The following is a 27,014-nucleotide window of genomic DNA, read 5'->3' as shown; positions in this document are numbered from 1 at the left end:
GAGTTTAATTTAGCCAATATTCTTTTTTGATGTTCAAGAAGTCCCCCAGTGGCTTCCAGCAGTGTGCCAAGTATAGGCAAGTGATTTCTGTATGGACCTGCAGAACTGCATCGGATGCCTTGGGCCAAATCATGACCCCCTGTGTTTGTGATCTCTGTTTCATATGCAGTTGGGAACCCAGAGTGTGTAATTGGCTCAAATGGAGCATTTATTTGGCTGTTTGAAGGCTGGACCATCGTATTTAGCATTGGTGGCATCGACCTCCATGGCTTCTCCTACATCGACATCCACTGGGAGTGCACCGCCATCAAGTGGGTTTCCGCTTGTCTCGACACTGGGCACTGACACTGCTCAGGTTCAGCGTCATCCTCATTGGCACCAGGGGACTGAAGTTCTTTGCATTGGGGGAAGCCAAAGAAGATTAAGCATCTGTCTTCTTTGACACATGGTGCTATGAGCACTGAGGCATCAGACTGTCCGATACCCGAGAAGTGCAGCATTGGGAGGACCGCTCCCCTCCGTGGAAGTGATTCCAGTGCACCTGTCATTGAGCGGCCATGTGGATGGGCTTCACACTCAGTGCCAGTGGTCCACACAGGAGGTCCAGTTCCACATCATTCTCCTTGAGCTCCGGGCTATTTGGAACTCTCTAAAAGCTTTCAGAGATTGACTCCAGAACCAAATTGTCCACATTCAGACTTACAACCAGGTTGCAGTGTTCTGTGTCAACAAGCAGGAATGTATGGGATCCTACCCCTTGTGTGAGGAAGCAGTAGGCATGTAGCAGTAGGCTCTTCTTCATGGGATGGACCTTAGTGCCACTTACCTTCCTGGCAAGAGCAACTGCCTGGTGGAGAGATTGAGCAGGATATTACAACCGCACAAGTGGTCTCTTAACAAGGGCGTAGCCCGGAAGATCTTCCGAGAGTGGGGCACCGCCCCCTCAGTGGATGTTTTCGCCACTCATCTCAACAGCAAGGTCCCTCAGTTCTGCTTCCTCGGGTCACACAGCAGACTAGTGTCAGATGCCTTTCTCCTGCATTGTGGACAGGATCTTCTGTATGCGTATCTTCCCATTCCTCTCATAGAGATGACTTTGCTGAAACTCAGGCAAGATTGGCACACTATGATTATGATCGTTCTCCAGGGACATGCAGACTTCTATATTCTCACAAGTGGGTGACGCTGATCCACATCGCCCAATCTGGCATTTACCAAAGCTAAATAAGCTTTGAGGAGTGCAAGCTGTGCATGTGCGAGTGCCTTCCCGCCCATCATATGAATGTGGACTCCTTAGTTCTTCTTTTTCCACCTGAGGAGAAGGTGCTTTTTCTTACCATCTCATTTGCTCGGTCTTAGAGAGCTATTTTTGTGCCTTCTGACTATGTTCTCATTTCTAAATTGTGTTCCTGTTTTTGGAACTTTCATTTTCCTTCCTTTTAATTTCTTAGAACTTTTTTGCCCGGTTTTAAGTTTTATTTGTTTTTACTATCAACATCAGGCCACTTTTAGGCCCTGACTTCGGCCGGGATTTTTCACAGTGGTTTCAAGCGCTGTACCTGGTGCAATCTGACAATCTCTGGGAAAGACATCCATTCTTGTTGTCTGCAGTGTCTTGGGCCCAACAATAACCCTGCAAACTGGTGTTCTCTGTCTTCGTATGAAGAAGAGGGCCCAGCTTTCCAGAGAGGCTCAATGAAAGAAGATTTTTGCAGCCAAGTCCGGTTCCTTGACGTTGACATCGGCATTGAGGTTGGAGACGGCATCTACGTCGAGCATCGCACTAGCATCGGGAGCGTCGGTTAGCATGGCTGCTACTAGACCCGTAGACACTGGGAGCAGTGAAGCATCGAATGGGTCTCTAGCTGCCTCCTTGAGGCCTCCCCCTGTGCAGGGTCCCGTGACCGTCTATTATCAAACCCAACCCTGAGGTAATGTAAGGGTTCGACATCATCCTCGTTGGCACTGAGGAGCCTTTGTGAAATGCTTTGGGCGACGGCCAAGAAGCATCGTCATTGGTTACCCTCGACACATGGTTCTGTGAACTCTGGGGTGTCGAAGGATTCGGCACCCGAGAACCATCGGCACTGAGAGGACTGCTCCCCTTCCATACAGGAGGTACCGATACGCCTGTTTCCTAGCAGGCAAGATCCAGCTCCCGCATCGACCCCAGCATTTCTGCAACCTGTGCCTCAGCCGGCACCCCAGCTTTTCCTGGTGTCAGCCCTTGATGAGTGCATCCGGGTCTTGCTCCCTGAGCTGTTGGATGGCCTTATGCAACGGTGTGCATGAGCATTGGAGGTGCTTGCACCTACCCTGCCTTCAGTTGCGGCTCCTCTTGGACATTAGCCTTTGGTGGAGCCTCTGATGCTGACGCTATTTGTGGTCCCATTGTTGACTGCCACACAAGCCGGCACTCCCTCAACGTTGGTGGAGGAAGCTTCGCTGGAGTCAACATGGGAGTCGACTTCTCGATGCCGCTCTCGAGGACATGGTTCCTCGACACTGAGGCAGGTTTGGTCTTGACAACCCCATCAGGAGATACTGTCTTACACCGAAGAGGAGCCCTTGGATTCAGAGGAGGGTCCCAGGTACTTTTCCTTGGATGAGTCTTATGTGATTCCCTCTGAACCCTCCCCTCCACCTGAAAGGAAAAAGTGTCCTCCGGAGAGCCTTTCATTTCCATCTTTGGAAAGGAAATGGCTGATGCCATTCCATTTCCCTTGGAAGTGGAGGATGACATTAGGGCCAAGATGCTCAAGGTCCTGGACTACACATCTCCTCCTAAGTAGGCTGTGACTGCATCTCTCCATGAGGTACTCAAAGAAGTCTTCGTCAGGACCTGGGAGTCCCTCTGTCGGTCCCTGTCATGCCAAAGAAGATTGACACCCAGTATCGGCTCCACAGTGTGCTTGGTTTTGATAGGCCTCAGTTGCCTCACAATTCCATGGTGGTGAATCCGCTTTCAAGAGCCAGGAGTTCCAGGGACTATGCCTTGGTGCCCCCAGGTAGAGAAGCCAAAACCCTGGATTCTTTAGGGAGGAACATGTAGCAGGCTTCAATGCTCATTTCCTGTATGCAATCCTACCAGCTCTTCATGAGTGTTTACTTGCAAAACTCGGTGCGGTGCGCCAGCTGTCAGACTTGGTTGATACACTCCCTCCGCACAGGCTGAGCCTTTTCCCCAGTCAGCAGAAGGCATGTTGAAAGTTCTTGGCCTGCAGCACTTATGACACTTTTGATGTAGCATCCAGGATCTCTGCTCAAAGTATTGCAATGAACAGACTGTCATGGCTGCATATTTCTGACTTGGAACATTCTGTTCAGCAGAAGTTGGTGGATGCCCCGTGCTGGGGGACAACCTTTTTGGAGAAAAAGTTGAAGAGGTCGCTGACCAAATAAAAAAAATTTACTGATACTATCTCTTCTGTCTCCCACCGGGCGCCTTCTACATCAGCCTCCTCAGCTAGGAGGACTTTTGGCAAGCCAAGGAGGAGTTCCTATTACTATCCTAGGCATAGGTACAACTCTTCAGCTCACCTGCCTACTCAGCCTAAGGGCCCTGCTGCTCCCCCGGCAAAGCAAGGGACGAGCTTTTGACTGGCTCCAACAGAGCATAGCCGCAGTAAAAGTGTTTGTCCTAGATGACTTACCGGTTGGAGGGAGGCTAAAATGTTTTCACCAAAGGTGGCCTTCTGTAATCTCTGACTGGTAGGTTATTCAAATAGTCCGTCTCGGATTTGCCCTCAATTGGCATCTCAAACCTCCAGATTGCCCCACTGAGAACTCATTCATTCAGCTCTCAGCACAGGCAGGTACTTACAGAGGAACTCTCTGCCCTTCTCAAGGCCCATGAGGTCGAACCCATTCCACCAGGGGAAGAAGGGCAGGGATTCTATTCCAGGTACTTCCTTGTGCAGGGGGGATGCGTTCCATCCTAGACCTAAGGGCCCTGAACAAATTCCTAGTCCAAGAAAAGTTCAGGATGATTTCCCTGTGCACCCTTCTCACAATGATTCAGAAAAATGAGTGGCAATGCTTTCTGGACTTAAAGGATGCATATACCCACATTCCGATACTTCCAGCCCACCAGAAATATTTTCAATTTCGACTGGGAACACATCACTTTCAGTACCATGTGTTACCTTTTGACCTTGCATCAGCTCCCAGGGTCTTCATCAAGTGTCTAGCTGTTTTGCTGCATCGCTATGCAGATTGGGAATTCATGTGTTCTTGTATCTCGATGATTGGCTGGTGAAGAGCACATCGGAGGAGGGTGTGCAGGATTCCATGCGGATGACTATTCGGGTACTTGAGCTACTAGGGTTTGTTTTAAACTATACCAACCCGGCTCCACCCTGTCCTGCAATTGGAGTTCATAGGAGCCCTGCTCGACATACAGAGGGTTTGAGTCTACCTCTATAATACAGTCCAGCAGTGAGAGGGGTGCTATCCAGTCTTTTGCATTGAGTATGATTATCTCCTAGTTGGTGAGAGGTCATATGTGTGTGCTTGATGCAAAGAGCTCCTAGCTCTCAGAGAACGAGTCTATTCTCTTGAGGCTAGACTAGCGGAGGAGCTGAGGGAGACCGAAAGGTATATAGAGGAGGCCTACTGGGACATTGTAGAGAAGTCCCACCTCCAGTCTGGCAGCCCCTGTGCTGCCTTGGAGGAGGGAGGTATTCTAAAAGGAGAGCATCACCCTGGTGAAGCTGGAAGTAATCCTGTAGCCAGGACCTACCCACCAGGGGATGCAATATCCTCTCGCACCGAGGATGTGTCTCTAGAAGCTACTGCCTATAAGGCAAGGGTTAGGACAGCTGTTGTATTTGGTGATTCGATTATTAGGCATGTAGATAGCTGGGTGGCTGGTGGATATGAGGATTGCCTGGTCACTTGCCTGCCTGGTGCAAAGGTGGAGGATCTCACTTGTCACCTAGATAGGATTTTAGATAGTGATGTGGAGGAGCTGGCTGTCTTGGTACATGTGGGTATCAGTGACATAGGAAAATGTGGGAGAGAGGTTCTGGAAGCCAAATTTAGGATATTAGGTAGAAAGCTCAAATCCAGAACCTCTAGAGTAGCATTTTCTGAAGTTCTACCTGTTCCACACGCAGGGCTCATGAGACGGGCAGAGCTCCGGATTCTCAATGTGTAAATGAGGTGATAGTGCAGGGAGGAGGGTCTTAGATTTGTAAGGAACTAGGCAACATTCTGGGGAAGGGAGAACCTATTCCGGAAGGATGGGCGCTACCTTAACCAGGATAGGACCAGGCTGCTGGCATCGGCATTTAAAAAGGAGATAGAACAGCTTTTAAACTAGAACATGGGAGAAGGCAGACAGTGGTTCAGAAATTCATGGTTCGGAATAAGGTATCTTTCAAAGATATCACCAAAACAGGGAAGATAGGGTATCCTGATAGCGAGGTTGCAATAGAGACCATAATAGACCAGGTCAGCAAGTTTGCAATAGAGACCATAATAGACCAGATGTCTTTAAATAAAAAGCAGACAAAAGATTGCAAATTAACACTGTCAACTGCTGAGCAAGATTTAAATAAGAACAACAAACATAGTTTGAAATGTCTATATGTCAATGCCAGAAGCCTAAGAAATAAGATGGGGGAGTTAGAATATATTGCACTAAATGAAAAATTATATATAAGTCATCTCTGAGACCTGGTGAAAGGAGGATAACCAGTGGGACACTATCATACCAGGGTACAAATTATATCGTAGGGTGGATCAAATTGGTGGAGGGGTAGCATTGTATGTTAAAGAGGGCCTTGAATCAAATAGATTGAAAATTCTGCAGGAAACAAAACACTTCTTGGGAATTCCTATGGATTGAAATTCCATGTGTTAAGGGGAAAAGGATAGTGATAGGAGTGTACTAACATACACGTAGCCAGGATGAACAGACAGATGTAGAATCAGAAATTAGGGAGGCTAGCAAATTGGGCAACAATAATAATGGGTGATTTCAATTACCCCAATATTGACTGGGTAAATGGGCATGCTAAGGAGGTAAAATTCCTTGATGAAATCAAGGACTGCTTTATGGAGCAGCTGGTACAGGAGCCAACAAGAAGAGGAAAAATTCTAGACCTAGTCCTTAGTGGAGCGTATGATCTGGTGCAGGAGGGAATGGTGGTGGGGCCGCTTGATAACAGTGATCATAATATGATCAGATTTGATATCGGCTTTGGGGTAAGTACATACAAGAAATCCAATATGTTAGTATTTAACTTTCAAAAATGAGATTATGATAAAATGAGAACAATGGTGAAAATAAAACCTGAGGAGCAGCTGCGAAGGTCAAAAAATTACATCAGGCGTGGATGCTGTTCAAAAATGCCATCCTGGAAGCCCAGGCCAAATATATTCCATCTATTAAAAAAGGAGGAAGGAAGCACTGATAAGGAAGGCAAAGAGGGACTTTGAAAAAAAGATTGCGTTGGAGGCAAAAACACATAGTAATATTTTTTTAGATATATTAAAATCAAGAAGCCGGCAAACGAATCAATTGGGGACCGCTAGATGACCGAGGGGTAAAATGGGCACTAAGGGAAGACAAAGCCATAGCGGAGAGATTAAATGAATTCTTTGTTTCAGTCTTCACCAAGGACGATTAGGGAGAGATACCAGTGCCAGAAATGGTATTCAAAGCTGACGAGTCAGAGAATCTAAATGAAATCTGGTGGATGTAATCGCTTAACTTGACAAATTGAACAGTAGCAAATCTCCTGGACCAGATGGTATTCATCCCAGAATATTGATACAATTGAAAAATGAACTTGCAGAAGTATTGTTAGTAATATGTAATTTATCTTTGAAATCAAGAATGGTGGAAAGGGGTCAGTGACCACTGGGAGATTAAGGAAGGGTCATTCCTTCATCCTTTCAGTGTCAGCTGGTCAGTTAGAACATCTTTTTTTGACTTAATCATGACTAAAACAAGTCTAGATAAAAACATACTTCTTTTCTCCCCTGGATCTTTTTTTCTGTTTCATTATCGCAGAAAAATGTCCAGATTGTAAGCCTGCCCAAGTCCTGCCTCCAACACGCCCCCTTGCTATTTAGACGAACTCAGCAAAAAAAAAAATCCCAATTCTACCTTTTCAATAATTGCGATTTAGATGTTTTGCCAAGAAAAACATCCATCTAGCTTTTTGTGCTGCTTTTGAGACGTTTTTCTCTTTTGAAAATAGCTCCATAGTGAACATTTTCATCTTCAAACACCTTGATGTTATTTGGGAAATCCTCCATTATCTGCTGATATATGATCAGTTTAAACCAACTATTAAATGAATGCTTCTTCCCAGACCACATTTGCTTCCCTTACTTTGTTCACACTGGCTTTGTTTATTGCAAACTTCGAACAATGCCTGCATTTTGTGCTACAGCAATCACTATTTATTATGTCCCATTGATATACTGACATAACATGGAATATTTGATAATAAATTTGAAAACACTGCTGGAGCTACAGTAGTTGATAAAGACAGGTAACAGGCTCTATTAGGGAAATCCACTGGTTACCTAGCAACTCTTTATCAGTACAGCCTAGACCAGAGTTATTGAGATTCAGTAGTATCTTAGGAACACAGGAGTTCCTCTTGTTTTTCTTTCTTTTTTAGGAGATAAGGTTATAAACTGAATTTGCTTCTTTCACTGCACAGGTGGGCTGATGCTCAGAACTTGGGGCTGTCTGGAACAGTGCCTGATCAATATCACGGGAGCAACGCTGAAAAATAGCTCCCCAATGATCAACTGTAAAAAACATGCAAATGATATGCGCACTATTTGACTGAACGCAAGGGGGAGAAACATGCCTGGTGCATGTGCACAAGAGTTTTATGATAAGCACAGCTCTTGTACGCATGGGCCAGGCAAACCCGGAAGCAAAGAACACATCAGCACTGTTCTTCTGCACCTTTAAATATAAGCTTTTCAAATATATATTTTTTTCACTTTTGGGTTTGCTCTGACTCACATACATTTGTCTCTCACTGCCAGTGCCTAGAGGCTTGCACAGGCTGTGCTCACTAACACCTGTTTCATTATCGCAGAAAAATGTCCAGATTGTAAGCCCATCTCTTCTCCTTTGCTTTTGGCGCCTAACCACCTTCCCCATTCATGTTCCCTACACTGACTACATAGTTTGTAAACCTTTAGATTGTAAGCTCTCTTGAGCAGGGATTGTCCTTCCCCATGTTAAACTTGTACAGCGCTGCGTAACCCTGGCAGCGCTATACAAATGCTAAGTAGTAGTAGTAGTAGTACCTGTGCTAGTCCGGTGCTAATCATCTCTAGCGCCAGCATTAGGCTTTGAGCATCAGCCCATGGGAGATGTTCATTGCATAGTTTTCAAAATAAGTTTCCATGGAGAAAAAGCTTCTCTGTTTGCATGAGGTCCTCTAAGCACTGGAAAGGAAAATTGGCTTTGAATATGTAGAACTTACTGTTTAGCTTTCCTTGTATTATTATTATTATTATTTATTTGGATTTTGCTCACACATAGGATTTTGCTAATGGTAAATTAGTGCAAGCATTTGCTTTAAAAACTACTTGACTCATTTTCTAAGCATAATGCCTAGAGTTAGACTGCTAATTTTACTGTTCTATAATAGACACGTTGATGGGAACTTCAATGGATTTGATTTGAAGACTAAGAAAGCTTCTGATCTGTGGCACATTGTAGAATCAGGACATTGCTATTATGCTAAACTTGAGTATCACTGTTGTTTTATGAAAAAGATACAAATTTACTAATACTTCATTTTTAATTTGCTGTAGATATTTCCTTATAGATCTATAGCAGAGGTCTTCACTAGTTTTTAAATTGTGTCCACACTGCTGAAAGAGAATTGACTAACATCTTCCCATGTTGGTCCATGGCACTATCCGCCTCATAATCGAAAGTTAAAGACGCCCATATTTCGACCCAAATTGGGAGATGGGCGTCTGTTTCCTGTGGGCGCCCAAATCGGTATAATCGAAACCCGATTTTGGGCGTCCTCAACTGCAGTTTGTCACGGAGACGAACAAAGATCACGGGGGCGTGTCGGAGGCGGGACTGGGGCGTGGTTATCGGCCGAGGAGAGATGGGTTTCTTTAGCTGATAATCAAAACAAGAAGGGCGTTTTTGACGAGAATTTGGTCCGCTTTATTTGGACCCTTTTTTTTCAGGTCCAAGTCCCAAAGAAGTGCCCCAACTGACCAGTTGACCACCGGAGGGAATCAGGGATGACCTCCCCTGACTCCCCCAGTGGTCACTAACACCCTCCCACCCTCAAAAAACAACTTAAATTTTTTTTTTTTGCCAGCTTCTATGCCAGCCTCAAATGCCGTACCCATCTCCATGACAGCAGAATGTGTTCTATCCTCTGACAGCCTTTCCCTGGTTCTGATGTGGCTCTCAGGTGAGTGTGACACCTTTTCTGTTAAGGGCACTGCAGAGTCACATCAGCAATGCATTGTGGTGGGTGTAGGGTATTGGGCTCCGTGATTCCACTAGCTTGTGTTAAATGCTCACGATGTTGGTAGTTGGTAGGCTCTACTCCCATGGTGCTTTTCCCTCTGCTTATTGGGTCAGAGTGTGCCCTGTTTTGTTTCAGGTAGTCCATGAGGAACTGGCCATTTTTGTAAGACAGTTTTAGATCCCTTTCATGTATTAGCCACGTTAGAGACCTTAGTTATTAACTTGAATGTTGCTGAAAGAGGGCATTGTACACCATTCTGCCAGCTCGGACCTACTGCTAATCTTAGTACCAGCGAGACTCGTTGCCAGTGGGGCACAACCTCTGATCTGCAGTTAACTGTGAGTAAAGGTGCTTATTCAAATAAAGGACGTTTTCAGCTAGATTAGTCTTCAGGTGTGAACTGCTGTGCCAAGATTATACACCAGCAACAAGTCCTGTCCCTGGAGTACTCTTAGTGGGTACTGCAGTGCATGTCAGGCAGGCAGACCCAGGCCCATCCCCCCCACCCGTAACACTTGTGGTGGTAAATGGGAGGCCTCTAAAACCCACTGTACCCACATGTAGTTGCCCCCTTCACCCTTAAGAGCTATGGTAGTGTTGTACATTTGTCCCTCCCACGACCAAATGGCTTGGATTGGGACGTTTCTGAGCTGGGTGTTTTTAGTTTCCATTATCGCAAAAAAAAAAAAAACACCCATCTCAGAAGGGACCAAATCCATGGCATTTGGTCCATCCAAACCGTATTTTCGAAACGAAAGATGGACGGCCATCTTTTTCGATAATACGGTCTGTCCTGCCTCTTCACATACCCATTTTCGGACATAGACGCCCATGGAGATGGGTGTTCGCATTCGATTATGCCCCTCTACGTGGCTCATTTTCAAAGCACTTACTTACAAAGTTCTACAGGTTACTATGCAACTTTATAAGTCTAAGTGTTTTGAAAGTACACCTCATGTGTGTCAATTTCATCAATCCCTATCAATCTGTGTCTCTCTCGAATGAACCCCTTACTAGGCATATATCACCAGTCTCTCCCTCTCCTTCTGCCTCCTATATTAGTTCCAGCATATCTCTTCCTCCCTCCTCGTCCCCAGTGCTATCATATCCCCTCCTTCTCCTTCCTCCTCCCACCCATGCCAGCATATCGCCTCCTTTACCCTCCTTCCCCCCACCAGTGCCAGCATTTCTCCTCCTTTCCATTCCCTCTCCCCCACCAAGGCCTAGCAGCTCTTCTCTTTTCCCTTCACTTCCTGTCTCACCAATTGCAACATCTCTCCGTCTCTCTTTACTCAACGTGTAATTCAAGTCTGGAATTAATTACCAGAGAATGTGGTAAAGGCGGTTATCTTAGCGGAGTTTAAAAAAGTTTGGACGGCTTCTTAAACGAAAAGTCCATAGACCATTATTAAATGGACTTGGGGAAAATCCTCTATTTCTGGGATAAGCAGTATAAAATGTTTTGTACTTTTTTGGGATCTTGCCAGGTATTTGTGACCTGGATTAGCCACAGTTGGAAACAGGATGCTGGGCTTGATGGACCTTTGGTTTATCCCAGTATGGTAATACTTATGTAATTATGTACTTGTGTACTCCCTCCCACCAGGTCCAACATGTCTCCTTCTCTCTTCCATTCCCCTCCCACTAGGTCAAGCATTTCTCCTTCTCCCTTTCTGTCCTCCCCTACAGGTCCAGCATCTCTCTTTCTCCCTTCCTTTCCTCCTGGACCAGGTCTAGCATCTCTTCTCCTTTTCCTTCCCTCCCCTCTCTCCTCCCAGGTCCAGCATCTCTTCTCCTTTTCCTTCCCTCCCCTCTCTCCCAGGTCCAGCATCTCCTCTCTTTTCCTTCCCTCTCTCTAGGCCCAGCATCTATTCTCCTTTTCCTTCCCTTTCCTCCCTCCTCCCAGGTCCAGCATCTCTTCTCCTTTTCCTTCCCTCTCCTCCCTCCCTCCAAGTCCAGCATCTCTTCTTCTTTCCTTTCCTCTCCTCTCTCCCTCAGGCCCAGCATCTCTTCTCCTATTCTTTCTGTCTCCTCCTTCCCCCCCCCCCCCCCCCCCCCCCCCAGTTTATCTCTCATTCAGCCCTTCCTTTCTTTCCCCCAGCAGGTCTAGCAAATCGCCTGGACCAGGTAATATACATCCCAGAGTATTGATAGAATTGAAAAATGAACGCAGAATTATTTAAAATCAAGCATGGACCTGAAGTTTGGAGGGAGGCTGATTTTTAAAAAGGGTTCTAGAGATGGTCCTGGAAATTACTGACCGGTGAGACTGATATCGGTGCCAGTCAAAATGACAGAGACTATTATAAAGAACCAAATTACAGAGCATATACAGAAGCATGGATTAATGAGACAAAGCCAACATGGATTTAGTGAAGGTAAATATTGCCTTACCATGGCGGCATATGTTAAGAAGAGATCTAGCTGATGAATTCAACTATTTAAGATCTGTTGACAAAGCTTCAGTGGAACAGGAACCTGTCAGGGTCCGGCGAGTTGACAGATCTTAAAAATAAGTGACCACTTCTTACCTGCCATTTTCAGTGTGGTTATATAAAAAATTGTTTAAAAATTTGGACACTGACACTTTGAGAGCACATGCTTGAATAAGCAACACATTTGGAAAGAGGGGGTTTTGTCTATGATTATAACAGTCACAAAAAGGGCTTCACCCGCATTGTGGGTGTAGATCACATGCAGGCTCATTTTTGAAAGAGAAGGACGCCCATATTTCGACACAAATCGGAAGATGAGCGTCCTTCTCACAGGGTTGCCCAAATCGGCATAATTGAAAGCCGATTTTGGGCGTCCCCAACTGCTTTCCGTCGTGGGGACGACCAAAGTTCACGGGGGCGTGTCGGAGGCGTAGCGAAGGCGGGACTTGGGCGTGCCTAACACATGGGTGTCCTTGACCCATAATGGAAAAAAAAGGGTGTCCCTGACAAGTATTTGGATAACTTTACCTGGTCCTGTTTTTCTTACAACCACGGCACAAAAAGGTGCCCAAACTGACCAGATGACCACCAGAGAGAATCGGGGATGACCTCCCCTTACTCCCCCAGTGGTCACTAACCCCTTCCCCACCCTCAAAAAACATCTTTAAAAATATTTTGTGCCAGCCTCTATGCCAGCCTCAAATGTCATATTCAGGTCCATCGCAGCAGTATGCAGCTCCCTGGAGCAGTTTTAGTGGGTGCAGTGCACTTCAGGCAGGTGGACCCAGGCCCATCCCCCCCTACCTGTTACACTTGTGGTGGTAAATGTGAGCCCTCCAAAACCAATCAGAAACCCAATGTACCCACATCTAGGTGCCCCCTTCACCCCTTAGGGCTATGGTAGTGGTGTGGGGAGTGTGTTTTGGGGGGGGGGGGGTGTTGGGGGCTCAGCACACAAGGTGAAGGAGCTATGTACCTGGGAGCAATTTCTGAAGTCTACTGCAGTACCCCCGAGGGTGCCCGGTTGGTGTCCTGGCATGTCAGGGGGACTAGTGCACTACGAATGCTGGCTCCTCCCACGACCAAAGGGCTTGGATTTGGTCGTTTCTGAGATGGGCGTCCTTGGTTTCCATTATTGCCGAAAATCAGAAACGACCAAGTCTAGGCATGACGTCTCTAGGGACAACCCAAATGTCAAGATTTGGGCGTCCCCGACTGTATTATCGAAATGAAAGATGGATGACCATCTTGTTTCGATAATACAGGTTTCCCCGCCCCTGGATGGGGACGTTTTGTGAGGGCGTCCTCAGCAAAACTTGGGCGTCCCTTTTGATTATGCCCCTCATTATGCCCTTGTGATAGTATGAGACTTTCCCCTGACACATACTTGTTGTATTTAAGAGTCGAATCAGTCTTCTGCTGTTTTGTTTGAAGTCTGTTTCTAGCATAAGCAGCATAAAATGTATTCTGCTGTTTTGGGATCTTGTACTTGTGACCTGGGTTGGCCACTGTTGGAAACAGGATACTGGGCTTGATGGACCTTTGGTCTGTTCCAGTTTTTCTGGTAGTGATATTGTTGACCCAATGGATTTTGGAGTTGCAAGCTCTGACTTGTATCTAATCTATGCTGTGGTCAAATTGTTGGACAGACTGGAGTTTCTCGTCTGCCACCACTTAATATGTTACTCTGTTAGTACGCACACTATATTTTCAGGGAAAAAATATTCACAGTAAAAAGCAAGTGAAATCTCTGGGAGAAGTTTTTCCCTGGGCATTTATCAAAGGGAAAGTACATGTGTATTATTCCCTTGATATAATTTGTGAAAACTTTCTGGGCTTAGCAAGTATACTCATAGTCCTGAAAATTAAAAACAGGATACATTCAATTTGACTTCAGTAGATTTTGTTTTTTTGCTTCTACTTCAAATACAAAAGCTTTTTTTTTTAAGTTTTAAGAGGATATAGACGTCCTTTTTTAATGACTTTTTTTGGAATAATTTCCCATAGCATCAGCATCTAAATTGCCCTTATCCTGTCAAAGGTCTTCACAGTGACCTTCACATCTGGACCCTAGGGTATGCCAGAAAGCATACTTCTGAACCCTGGGAAATATCAGTAGTGTATTCTGACAGTTTGTAAAAGAGGAGCATGGACATTGTATAATATACAGTGTCAGCGTAACAAGAAATGTTGCAGGCCAAGAATGATGCTGTCACTGCCAAGATATGAGTACCAAAAGCAGATTGTTGCAATTTGACTTAAAATTTCTGTTGAAATCTTCTTTAGAAACTGTGATTCTTTGCATTTATGTAAATAGAAAATGGCTTGAGTGGACTCTACAGTATTTTTGTCATAGAGTACTTTACTGAAACTCACAAGATAATAAAGCTACTCACAGAAGAGTACTGCTGACATAGAGGGGAATAATCGAACGGCGCCGGCGAAATACATGGCTGGCGATGTATTTTGGCGGTGTCACAAACAGCTGGCCAGATCCGTATTTTCGAAACAGATGGCTGACCATCTTTTGTTTCGATAATACGGTTCCGGCCAGCCAAATGCCTTGGATTTGGCCGGGGTTTGAGATGGCCGGTGTCGTTTTTTAGCGATAATGGAAAGTTATGTCGGCCATCTCAAACCCCGGCTGAATCCAAGGCATTTGGCCATTGGAGGAGCCAGCATTTTTAGTGCACTGGCCCCCCCTGACATGCCAGGACACCAACCGATCTCCCTAGGGGTCACTGCGGTGGACTTCAGAAAAGCTTCCTCATGCATAGTTCCCTTACTTTGGGAGCTGAGCCCCCCAACCCCCCCCGCCCCCCCCAAAACCCACTACCCACAAATGTACTGCACCCACTAAACTGCTCCAGGGACCTGCATACAGCCTCTAGGACTTATTGCTGCTGTATAAATTTGGCACACCAGTTGACACCTGAAGACTAATCTCTTTGAAAAAGTCCTTTATTTGAATAAGCACGTTTACTCACAGTTAACTGCAGATCAAAGGTTGTGCCCCACTGGCAAAGAGTCCCCTGGTACTAAGCTATGCAGTAGGTCAGAGCTGGCACAATGGTGTACAATGCCCTCTTTCAGCACCATTCAAGGTAAGAACTATGTTCTCTAACGTGGGTAACACAGGAAAGGGAACTAAAACTGGCTTACAAAAATGGCCACTACCGCATGGACTACAACAGGAAACAAAACAGTAAGCAGGGGGAAAGCACCAGGGGAGTAGAGCCTACCAACTACCAATACCTACACCCACCACAATGCATTGCTGATGTGACTCTGCAGTGCAAATAACATAAAACATGTCACACTCACCCCAGACTCCAGAGCCACATCACAAGCAGGAAAAGGCTGTCGGAGGACAGAACACATTCTGCTGTCATGGAGGTGTGTACAGCATTTGAGGCTGGCATACAGGCTGGAAAAAAAGTGTTTAAAGTGGGGTTTTTTGGGTGGGAGGGGGTGAGTGACCACTGGGGGAATGCGGGGAGATCATCTCCGCTTCCTTCCGGTGGTCAGTTTGGGCACCTTTTTGAGGCTTGGTCGTGAAAATAAAAAGACCAAGTAAACCCGGCGAAATACTGCTTAACGCCGTATTTTTTTTCCATTATTGGCGAAAGCCGGCTATCTGGTAGCCATGCCCATACCCGCCCATGTCCCGCCTTCGCTTCACCGCCGACACGCCCCTTTGAACTTTCGCTAGCGAGGCGACGGGAAAGCGGCGATGCTGACAAAAAAAGCAGCTTTCGATTATACCGATTTCGCCGCTTTTCCGAGATCGCCGGCCATCTCCCGATTTGTGTCGGGAAATGGCTGGCGATCACTTTCGATTATGAGCTGGATAATTATTTTGGAGGTTAGTTTTCAAAATAATTATCATCAGTAAAAAAAAAATGTTTTATCTGCATAAATTGACTATCATAAGATCTTTCTCCTTTGAAGTAGCTGAAAGTTTTTGTGTTCCTCTATAACATATGTACATGGGCAGCCCCATTTTAGACAGGTTGTAGAAGTCAGAATTGAAGATGTGCAGATTAGTGTGTCTCAAGTTTCATGAGTATTTTAGAACAGAATCTGCTGCCTGCTCCAAAATACAAGAGAAATGGATGTTTATGCAGTGAGTGTATGCAGAAAAAATTATTCATTTTAGCAGAATAAATATATAAGATAGCAACGGGTTTAAAGCCAGCACATAAATAGGTATGAGCTGTCACATACCCATTTATCTTTGTGAGGTTATAAAGGGAACCATTTATTATCCTGACGGCTATCACAGAGACCAGTTTCCCTTGCCAGTTTGGGGGGACAAAAAACACTGGGGGATTAAGGGAGCAACCTCCCTTAATCCCTCCAGTGGAGTGCTACTCAATAGCAACTGTTTACCAAATCCTAAGGAGCACTCTTACTAAGCTTTGATAGGCTCTATTTGCTTGCAGCACGTGCCCATACGAGACTACCACCAGGCCAGTGCCGGTTCCTGTGGTAATCAGCACTTGGTGTGCGCCAACTGGTCACCGCTCGTGTAGCGCGTGATCCTTTACTGCTAGACAATGGGTGACGTTAAGGGCTCAGGCCTATTTTGGGCACACACTGGTTTTATTTTTACCAAAGGCCCTTTTCCCGTACCATTAAGAGAGCCATTTTTTTTAGATGCAGTAAAAACTGGCCCAGCACACGCCCAATACACGTGCCTGCACTACTGCAGGCCACTTTTTACCGTGGCTTAGTAAAAAGGGCCCCTAAATGTGTTAGTAGTAGGCATAACTCCCACGTTTAGTCCCCTTCTGAAATAGAGAATATGCATATATTTACCTACCGTGCCCTTGTCCCGCCCAAAACATGCCCGGACCATGCCCCCTATCCGCTTGCTTGCAGTTGGGTTTGAGATGTGCGTATCCAGGTTTTGTAAAATGAGACTTAGATGTTTATGCAAGATAAATGTTTCAGTGCTGGTTTATGCATGTCTCAATCATGAATAGAGCTTGTAAAATGAGGGCCTTAGCCTCATTAAGAGGAGGTGATCCCTGCAGTACACTTTGGTCATAGTAGAAAAGCATCAAATCTTCATGTGCACTGAAGTGGCTGCGTATATGTTTCCAAACTTTCTTTATTCCCTTGTGAAACAGTATGGAGGACATGTGTAATGTAAATTCAAATTGTTGTTGTTTTGACATTTAATAGTCTAATATATACTGAAACAGCTATAAACAGAAAGTGTATTTTCAAAGCTTTCTAAATGCAGGAAGCCATATGTCTACCCATATAAAAAGTGCTTTCTAAAAATTGCTCCTTCAGAACAGATACGCGTATATGCATTGTTGTATAATACATGTACTTTTACCTACATGGGAAAGGAGAAAATAAAACATAGCCAGGTTGTGACGCCAAAGGGAGTGGAGAGCGGACTGTATAGGCATGCGTGTGCACTATGTAGACATGACAGACTGCTGAAAAATAGGTGCTGGCACCATCGGAAGTCCATTTGAGGGAGCAGTCGCTCTCCTGCGCCCCACCTAGCTACGCCTCTGAATGCAGGCACAAAATACATGAGTGCTTTGTGTGGCTTGAATCTACAGAGTTTGGAGATCTTCAGATCCCTGTCTCTGGTGCCCCACAGATTTACTTCTTCCCTCCCTTCACTTCTCCCCTGTTTCTGTGGAGCTCTCCTTTTCCAGCACAACATGGCGTAAATGCTTTCTCCTAAAGTTAAACAAATCACAAACCAGAGTATTATAAATATTCAGAGAGAAAATGAGTAGAGAGACCTATAACACTCTGAAACTAATAGATAAGAAAAGAATATTTCTAAGGATTTTTATAATGTAAAGGAGAGATTCTCAGAGTATTAAGTCACCCAAAGCGGAGCAGTACCCAAAGGTAAAACCTGTTCCTGGAACTCAGATTGCAATTATCTAGAATCGAATATAAAGATACGCCACAATTCTAAATTTCCTGACGAAGATTGTTCGAAACCCTGCAGAGTCTCAAACTTGTGATGGATTTGGCTATCGGGTGCGGTGCACACACCCAGGGGGACTGAGATAAGTGCGCCTTTATTTGTTTATCAAATATTATCATAAGACATGATTTAATATAGTAGCTCTATTGTATTAGCTCTATTGTACATATAAGCTTTGTAGTATACATTATATATATATATAAGAAATCCTTTTTAGGAAGCTAGTACATGAGTATGAACATGATAGAGCACAATAGAGGGCACAGCATTATGTTATAATGAAGCTCCGTTCATAATATTTTGAAGTACGAGAATAGTTTTCCGTTTTGGTATTTTTTTACACGTTCAATTAGGGTTGAGCATACGTATATGTTATCAAAAAATAATTTTAAAGTAACGTGCTTTTGAATTAGAACAACAGAGCTAATTGTATGAGTGATAAGATTTTGATATAGTTTTGTAAGTATTGGTATGAGTGTGGTTTTCATTGAGAATATGGGTAGATAGATTTTTAAGTTATTACTCTTTATTTTCCTTAATTGTGATTGTTTGTCACGGTTTGGATTGGGAGCACAGGTTTTTTTCACTTTTCACTGGGAGACTTTCAATGATTGAGAAACTCGTTCACCCTCAGGAGCAGGTTTTACCTTTGGTTCTCCGAGGACAAGCAGGCTGCTTGTTCTCACTGATGGGTGACGTCCACGGCAGCCCCTCCAATCGGAAACTTCACTAGCAAAGTCCTTTGCTAGCCCTCGCGCGCCCGCGCGCACCGCGCATGCGCGGCCGTCTTCCCGCCCGAAACCGGCTCGAGCCGGCCAGTCTTCTTTTGTCCGCACTCGGTACGGTCGTGTTTTCGCCGTGTCGAGCCCCGGAAAGTCGACCTCGCGAGTCCAATTTATTTTGAGCGTGTTTTTTTTTCCTTCGGGAAAGTTTTCTCTTAGTCGGGAAGTGCTCCGGAAACCCCCCGCCGGGTTTCGTGTAAATCCTCCCCGTACTTCCAGCTTTTTGCCCCGGTAAGTTTTCTTTCGTCGTCGGGGTAGGCCTCTTTTTGGCCTCGGTCGAGATTTTTCTCCCTCTAAATTTTGGTGCTTCAAATTTCGCCATTTCGGCTTTTGATTTCGCCGGCGTGATTTTTCCGCCCATGACATCGAAGCCTTCCAGCGGCTTCAAGAAGTGCACCCAGTGCGCCCGGGTTATCTCGCTCACTGATCGACACTCGTCGTGTCTTCAGTGTCTGGGGGCCGAGCACCGCCCTCAGAACTGCAGTCTGTGTTCCCTGCTTCAAAGGCGGACTCAGGTAGCGAGACTAGCCCAGTGGAACGTGTTGTTCTCGGGCTCTTCGTCGGCATCGGCACCGGATCTTCGAGTGCATCGACGTCGTCAGCGTCCAGACCATCTTCCTCGGCCGCCCCTGCATCGAGTGCATCGAGGCATCGGGCCTCTGCATCGGCGCCGAGACATCGGATAGCTGCATCGACGTCGGTGGTACCAGGACCTCGTCTGCTGATGTCGTCGGACGGTGGTGCATCGGGTGGAGTGCAGGTGAGGGCTGTCCATTCCCCTGCTGGTGGCGGTGAGCCCTCGGGTGGGTCTCCGCCTACCCTGAGGGCTCCTGCGGTACAGCCCCCCCGAGATCGACCTTCTTCAGTCTCGGCCCCGAGGAAGCGACGGATGGATTCGACGTCCTCCTCGTCGGTGCCGGGGAGCTCCGGTGACATGCTTCGGAAGAAATCGAAGAAGCATCGACACCGGTCTCCTCCCCGTGTCGGCACCGAGAGCTCTGGTCGCCGAGGGATTCGGCACCCAGCAGGCATCGGCACCGAGAGGACCGCTCACCCTCTGTTCAAGAGGTGTCGATGCGCTCCGCTCTGGACAGCCCGGAACAGCCTCCACGCCCGGAACAGGTACTGACGTCGACGCCTGCATCGACCTCTCAGCCTTTCTCTGCAGCCACTCTAAACGAGAGCCTCCGGGCCGTTCTCCCAGAGATTCTGGGAGAGCTGTTGCGCCCTACCCCTCCGGTACCGGCGGTGCTTGCGCCTCCGGTACCGTCGAGCGTGGCGCCGGCTGGCCCATCGCCCAGGTTGAGGTCCCCGACGTCGGTACCGCGTGCGGTGCCGACCGCGGCCACCTCCCAGGAAGGCTCCCCGACCACGTCGGCGGAGGGAGCTTCGCCGATGCGGGCAAGGGAGTCTACCTCTCGACGCCCCCATCGTGGACGGGGTTCCACGGAGTCGAGCAGGGCGAGGTTGCAGACACAGGTCCGGGAACTCGTGTCTGACACCGAGGGTGAGGCCTCGTGGGAGGAAGAGGAAGATCCCAGATATTTCTCTGACGAGGAGTCTGAGGGTCTTCCGTCTGATCCCACTCCCTCTCCTGAGAGACAGCTTTCTCCTCCCGAGAGTCTGTCTTTCGCTTCCTTTGTCCGGGAGATGTCTACGGCCATCCCCTTCCCGGTGGTTGTGGAGGACGAGCCCAGGGCTGAAATGTTTGAGCTCCTGGACTATCCTTCTCCACCTAAGGAAGCGTCCACTGTCCCCTTGCACCATGTCCTGAAGAAGACATTGCTTGCGAACTGGACCAAGCCATTAACTAATCCCCACATTCCCAAGAAGATCGAGTCCCAGTACCGGATCCATGGGGACCCAGAGCTGATGCGCACTCAGTTGCCTCATGACTCTGGAGTTGTGGATTTGGCCCTAAAGAAGGCTAAGAGTTCTAGGGAACATGCTTCGGCGCCCCCGGGCAAGGACGCTAGAACCTTAGACTCCTTTGGGAGGAAGGCCTACCATTCCTCTATGCTCGTGTCCAAGATCCAGTCCTACCAGCTCTACACGAGCATACACATGCGGAACAATGTGCGGCAGTTGGCGGGCTTGGTTGATGCTCTTCCCCCTGAGCAAGCCAAGCCTTTTCAGGAGGTGGTCAGGCAGCTGAAGGCGTGCAGAAAATTCCTGGCCAGAGGAGTTTATGACACTTTTGATGTTGCGTCCAGGGCCGCTGCTCAAGGTGTGGTGATGCGCAGGCTCTCATGGCTGCGTGCCGCCGACCTGGAGAATAGAATCCAGCAGCGGATTGCGGACTCGCCTTGCCGTGCGGATAACATTTTTGGCGAAAAAGTCGAACAGGTGGTAGAGTCTCTCCACCAGCGGGACACCGCATTCGACAAGTTCGCCCGCCGGCAGCCTTCAGCTTCTACCTCTACAGGTAGACGATTTTTCGGGGGAAGGAAGACTGTTCCCTATACTTCTGGCAAGCGTAGGTACAATCCTCCTTCCCGACAGCCTGCGGCCCAGGCTAAGCCCCAGCGCGCTCGCTCTCGTCAGCAGCGTGCGACTCAGCAAGGCCCCGCGGCTCCCCAGCAAAAGCAAGGGGCGAGCTTTTGACTGGCTCCAGCAGAGCATAGCCGACATCCAAGTGTCAGTGCCGGGCGACCTGCCTGTCGGAGGGAGGTTGAAAGCTTTTCACCAAAGGTGGCCTCTCATAACCTCCGATCAGTGGGTTCTCCAAATAGTCCGGCAAGGATACACCCTCAATTTGGCCTCAAAACCTCCAAATTGTCCTCCGGGAGCTCAGTCCTACAGCTTCCAGCACAAGCAGGTACTTGCAGAGGAACTCTCCGCCCCTCTCAGCGCCAATGCGGTCGAGCCCGTGCCATCCGGGCAAGAAGGGCTGGGATTCTATTCCAGGTACTTCCTTGTGGAAAAGAAAACAGGGGGGATGCGTCCCATCCTAGACCTAAGGGCCCTGAACAAATATCTCGTAAAAGAAAAGTTCAGGATGCTTTCCCTGGGCACCCTTCTCCCCATGATTCAGCAAAACGATTGGCTATGCTCTCTGGACTTGAAGGATGCCTACACACACATCCCGATACTGCCAGCTCACAGACAGTATCTGCGATTTCAGCTGGGCACACGCCACTTCCAGTACTGTGTGCTACCCTTTGGGCTCGCCTCCGCGCCCAGGGTGTTCACAAAGTGCCTAGCTGTGGTAGCAGCGGCGCTTCGCAGGCTGGGGGTGCACGTGTTCCCATATCTCGACGATTGGCTGGTGAAGAACACATCCGAGGCAGGAGCCCTGCAGTCCATGCAGATGACTATTCGCCTCCTGGAGCTACTGGGGTTTGTGATAAATTATCCAAAGTCCCATCTTCTCCCAGTGCAGAAACTCGAATTCATCGGAGCCCTGCTGGATTCTCGGACGGCTCGCGCCTATCTCCCAGAGGCGAGGGCCAACAACTTGTTGTCCCTCGTCTCGCGGGTGCGAGCGTCCCAGCAGATCACAGCTCGGCAGATGTTGAGATTGTTGGGCCACATGGCCTCCACAGTTCATGTGACTCCCATGGCCCGCCTTCACATGAGATCTGCTCAATGGACCCTAGCCTCCCAGTGGTATCAGGCCGCTGGGGGACTAGAGGACGTGATCCACCTGTCCACGAGTTTTCTCGAATCCCTGTATTGGTGGACGATTTGCTCCAATTTGACTCTGGGACGTCCCTTCCAAATTCCTCAGCCACAAAAAGTGCTGACCACGGATGCGTCTCTCCTGGGATGGGGAGCTCATGTCGATGGGCTTCACACCCAAGGAAGGTGGTCCCTCCAAGAAAGCGATCTACAGATCAATCTTCTGGAGTTGCGAGCGATCTGGAACGCTCTGAAGGCTTTCAGAGATCGGCTGTCCCACCAAATTATCCAAATTCAGACAGACAATCAGGTTGCCATGTACTATGTCAACAAGCAGGGGGGCACCGGATCTCTCCCCCTGTGTCAGGAAGCCGTCAGCATGTGGCTCTGGGCTCGCCGTCAAGGCATGGTGCTCCAAGCCACATATCTGGCAGGCGTAAACAACAGTCTGGCCGACAGGTTGAGCAGGATTATGCAACCTCACGAGTGGTCGCTCAATTCCAGTGTGGTGCGACAGATCTTCCAGGCGTGGGGCACCCCCCTGGTGGATCTCTTCGCATCTCAAGTAAACCACAAGGTCCCTCAGTTCTGTTCCAGACTTCAGGCCCACGGCAGACCGGCGTCGGATGCCTTCCTCCTGGATTGGGGGGAGGGACTGCTGTATGCTTATCCTCCCATCCCTCTGGTGGGGAAGACTTTGTTGAAACTCAAGCAAGACCGAGGCACCATGATTCTGATCGCTCCTTTTTGGCCGCGTCAGATCTGGTTCCCTCTTCTTCTGGAGTTATCCTCCGAAGAACCGTGGAGATTGGAGTGTTTTCCGACCCTCATCACGCAGGACGAAGGGGCCCTTCTGCATCCCAACCTCCAGTCTCTGGCTCTCACGGCCTGGATGTTGAGGGCGTAGATTTTGCCTCTTTGGGTCTGCCAGAGGGTGTCTCCCGTATCTTGCTTGCTTCCAGAAAAGACTCCACCAAGAGAAGTTACTTCTTTCATTGGAGGAGGTTTGCCGTCTGGTGTGACAGCAAGGCCCTAGATCCTCGCTCTTGTCCTACACAGACCCTGCTTGAATACCTTCTGCACTTGTCTGAGTCTGGTCTTAAGACTAACTCCGTAAGGGTTCACCTTAGTGCAATCAGTGCATACCATTACCAAGTGGAAGGTAAGCCGATCTCAGGACAGCCTTTAGTTGTTCGCTTCATGAGAGGTTTGCTTTTGTCAAAGCCCCCTGTCAAGCCTCCTACAGTGTCATGGGATCTCAATGTCGTTCTCACCCAGCTGATGAAACCTCCTTTCGAGCCACTGAATTCCTGCCATCCGAAATACTTGACCTGGAAGGTCATTTTCTTGGTGGCAGTTACTTCGGCTCGTAGGGTCAGTGAGCTTCAGGCCCTGGTAGCCCAGGCCCCTTACACCAAATTTCATCACAACAGAGTAGTCCTCCGCACTCACCCTAAGTTTCTGCCAAAGGTCGTGTCGGAGTTCCATCTGAACCAGTCAATTGTCTTGCCAACATTCTTTCCCCGTCCTCATTCCTGCCCTGCTGAACGTCAGCTGCACACTTTGGACTGCAAGAGAGCATTGGCCTTCTACCTGGAGCGGACACAGCCCCACAGACAGTCCGCCCAATTGTTTGTTTCTTTTGATCCCAATAGGAGGGGAGTGGCTGTAGGGAAACGCACCATATCCAATTGGCTAGCAGATTGCATTTCCTTCACTTACGCCCAGGCGGGGCTGGCTCTTGAGGGTCATGTCACGGCTCATAATGTTAGAGCCATGGCTGCGTCGGTAGCCCACTTGAAGTCAGCCTCCATTGAAGAAATTTGCAAAGCTGCGACGTGGTCATCTGTCCACACATTCACATCTCATTACTGCCTGCAGCAGGATACCCGACGCGACAGTCGGTTCGGGCAGTCAGTTCTTCAGAACCTGTTTGGGCTTTAGGATCCAACTCCACCCCCCGAGGGCCCTGTTTGTTCTGTTCCAGGCTACACTCTCAGTTAGTTGGTAAATTTTTTAGGTCAATCTCAGTTATGTCCTCGCCGTTGCGAGGCCCAATTGACCAATGTTGTTGTTTTGAGTGAGCCTGGGGGCTAGGGATACCCCATCAGTGAGAACAAGCAGCCTGCTTGTCCTCGGAGAAAGCGAATGCTACATACCTGTAGAAGGTATTCTCCGAGGACAGCAGGCTGATTGTTCTCACAAACCCGCCCGCCTCCCCTTTGGAGTTGTGTCTTCCCTTGAAGTGTATTGTCTTGCTACATACTGGACTGGCCGGCTCGAGCCGGTTTCGGGCGGGAAGACGGCCGCGCATGCACGGTGCGCGCGGGCGCGCGAGGGCTAGCAAAGGACTTTGCTAGTGAAGTTTCCGATTGGAGGGGCTGCCGTGGACGTCACCCATCAGTGAGAACAATCAGCCTGCTGTCCTCGGAGAATACCTTCTACAGGTATGTAGCATTCGCTGTACTGCTCTGCTTTGGGTGAGTTAATACTCTGAGAATCTCTCCTTTACATTATAAAAATCTTTAGAAATATTCTTTTCTTATGTATTAGTTTCAGAGTGTTATAGGTCTCTCTACTCATTTTCTCTCTGAATATTTATATTACTCTGGTTTGTGATTTGTTTTAGTAGTTTATATACCAGAGATTGTGTTGGGAATTGTATTAAGAGTATTTGTTCCTAAAGATAGGTATTCAAAAATTGATTTAACTGGTATTCTGTAATGGCTTCAGCACTCTACTTTGCCATTATAGAATGCTTGCTTAGTCCTGAATTGTTTTGCTCTAACTTCTGGCGGTCTTTCTTGAATCTACCCCTTAGTGCCTAGACTTGTGGTACCTAACTTTTAGCACCCTTTATAGAATTACTCCTCTTTATGTCCAAATATTTAAGCTCTTGCATCTTCTGAAAGGACTGTGGGGCTATTTGTCTGGTACTTCATTATTTTCACTAGAAAAAAGGCCCATTTCTGACACAAATGAAACGGGCGCTAGCAAGGTTTTCCTCGGCTCCCCTGCAGCCACCCATGTCCAGCGACCCTCTTCTCTCCCTGCGCCCACTGCAGCCACCCATGTCCAGCGAACCTCCTCTCTCTCCTGCCCCCCATGCCACCCATGTCCAGCGACCCTCCTCTCTCCCCTGCCCCCCTCCAGCCACCCATGTCCAGCGACCCTCCTCTCTCCCCTGCCCCCCCTCCAGCCACCCATGACCAGCGACCCTCCTCTGGACATGGATCAGCTGTGAGGCATGTTTCTTCCCCCCGGGTTCTGAAGTTGACATCACAATGGCTACGGTGATGTCAGCCTGATCTACGGAACCTAGCAGACCAACTCGGAATGAGCCAAGGTCCCAGACAAGTCAGAGCGTTGGAGGTGAGAATTATTATATAGGATGTGTCGAAACTTTTGCAGTGTTCTTTAAGTTTTTGCTTATTCATTTTTTTTTATGCAGATTTGTTTCCCTTTTTGAAGTAGGAAAGTGAATCCTGGAGAAAAGACATTCTGTTTTAAAACTGTGCAAGAAAAATGACTTGCAGGTTTTTGCCCTACTTTGGTTAGAATTTAAAACTGGTTCTTGTTCTTCTGAAAATAACTCTGATCTCTCTCTGCCAGAATTTACTTTCCTATATTTCTTTATAGATAAGCTCTCCTGTCGTGGCATAATAAATTAGTGTTCCACTGGTAGTTTTCTTTATGGAAATACTAATTTAAGGTATTGTAATTCTCTTAAAACAAGCAGTAATCCATTCAATACTGATTTGTACATCTGAAAAGTTCTGCATGGACTATACTTTAAAATGTCCTGATATACAAAAACCTTTTATGTTTTTTCTTCTTCATATTAGAAGTGCGTACAAATCAAGATTTACCTACAGCTATACTAATCACTTGTCCACTAATTCCAGATAAAAGAATATGAAAAGTTAGATTCTGAGGAAGAACGATTGTGCAGAAGTCGACAGATTTATGACACCTATATAATGAAAGAACTACTATCTTGTTCACATGTAAGTTTTTTACATTTAATTTTAGGTAATTTCATTCTGTTCCGAATTTCATTTTTTACTTATTTTTAATCTCGAAAAGCAAATTTGCATCAAAATACGTTAATATATTTAGGCACTTATATAGTGCCAGGGTAATTTATGATAATTTATAAAGAGTTTAATATATTACAATATAAATGAATACTTGAAGCAATTGAAGATGAAATGGTTTACCAAAGGTTCTAGCAAAGATCAGTAGGAGAGGGAAGAGAAGCAATATGTGAGCTCTCATCTTCTGGTTCCTAGTTCACTGACGTAGTTCACTACTTCAAACAGTAAGGAGTATCTAAAGCATTTTAAAATGTGTGTGATCATGTTATTGCAGAATATTTTTAACATGCTATTCACTAAAGACCATAAAGCCTTTGAGAATAGTGCATAAACAGTGGGTATTACTGCGGTTATTAACACGTGTTTTACCTGTAAGCAGTAACACGTGTTCTGACAGTTTCATGGTTCATATATTTAGGTGAGAAGGGTTAACTTCAGTGTGGAGTGGCCTATAACTTGATTGTGCAAAATTTTGTCATGGGTAGGCCGGCCAGGATGCTGATGATTTCCTTGCACCCACAACCCAAGTGCAAAGAAGCAACTTCTCAGCACGGGTCAACAACAGTTGTATTATACTTCCTCAAAACAGAACACAGTCTTAGCATAAGCATATGAGTTAATCTTGC

At 47.1% G+C, this 27,014-nt stretch overlaps 1 protein-coding gene across 1 annotated transcript in view; it reads left to right on the top strand.

The window, feature by feature from the left end:
• Positions 1-27,014, top strand: part of GRK3 (G protein-coupled receptor kinase 3) — a 441,692-nt gene that overhangs the window by 173,963 nt on the left and 240,715 nt on the right. The window contains exon 4 of the mRNA XM_030219404.1: positions 26,197-26,298. Coding sequence (XP_030075264.1) covers positions 26,197-26,298 — 102 coding nt within the window. The remainder of the gene's footprint in view (positions 1-26,196; positions 26,299-27,014) is intronic.

This window comes from Microcaecilia unicolor, chromosome 11, assembly GCF_901765095.1.
Source record: "Microcaecilia unicolor chromosome 11, aMicUni1.1, whole genome shotgun sequence".
NCBI classification, from domain to species: domain Eukaryota; kingdom Metazoa; phylum Chordata; class Amphibia; order Gymnophiona; family Siphonopidae; genus Microcaecilia; species Microcaecilia unicolor.
Note: the sequence above shows the minus strand (reverse complement) of the source record. Positions and strands in the feature narration are given on the sequence as shown.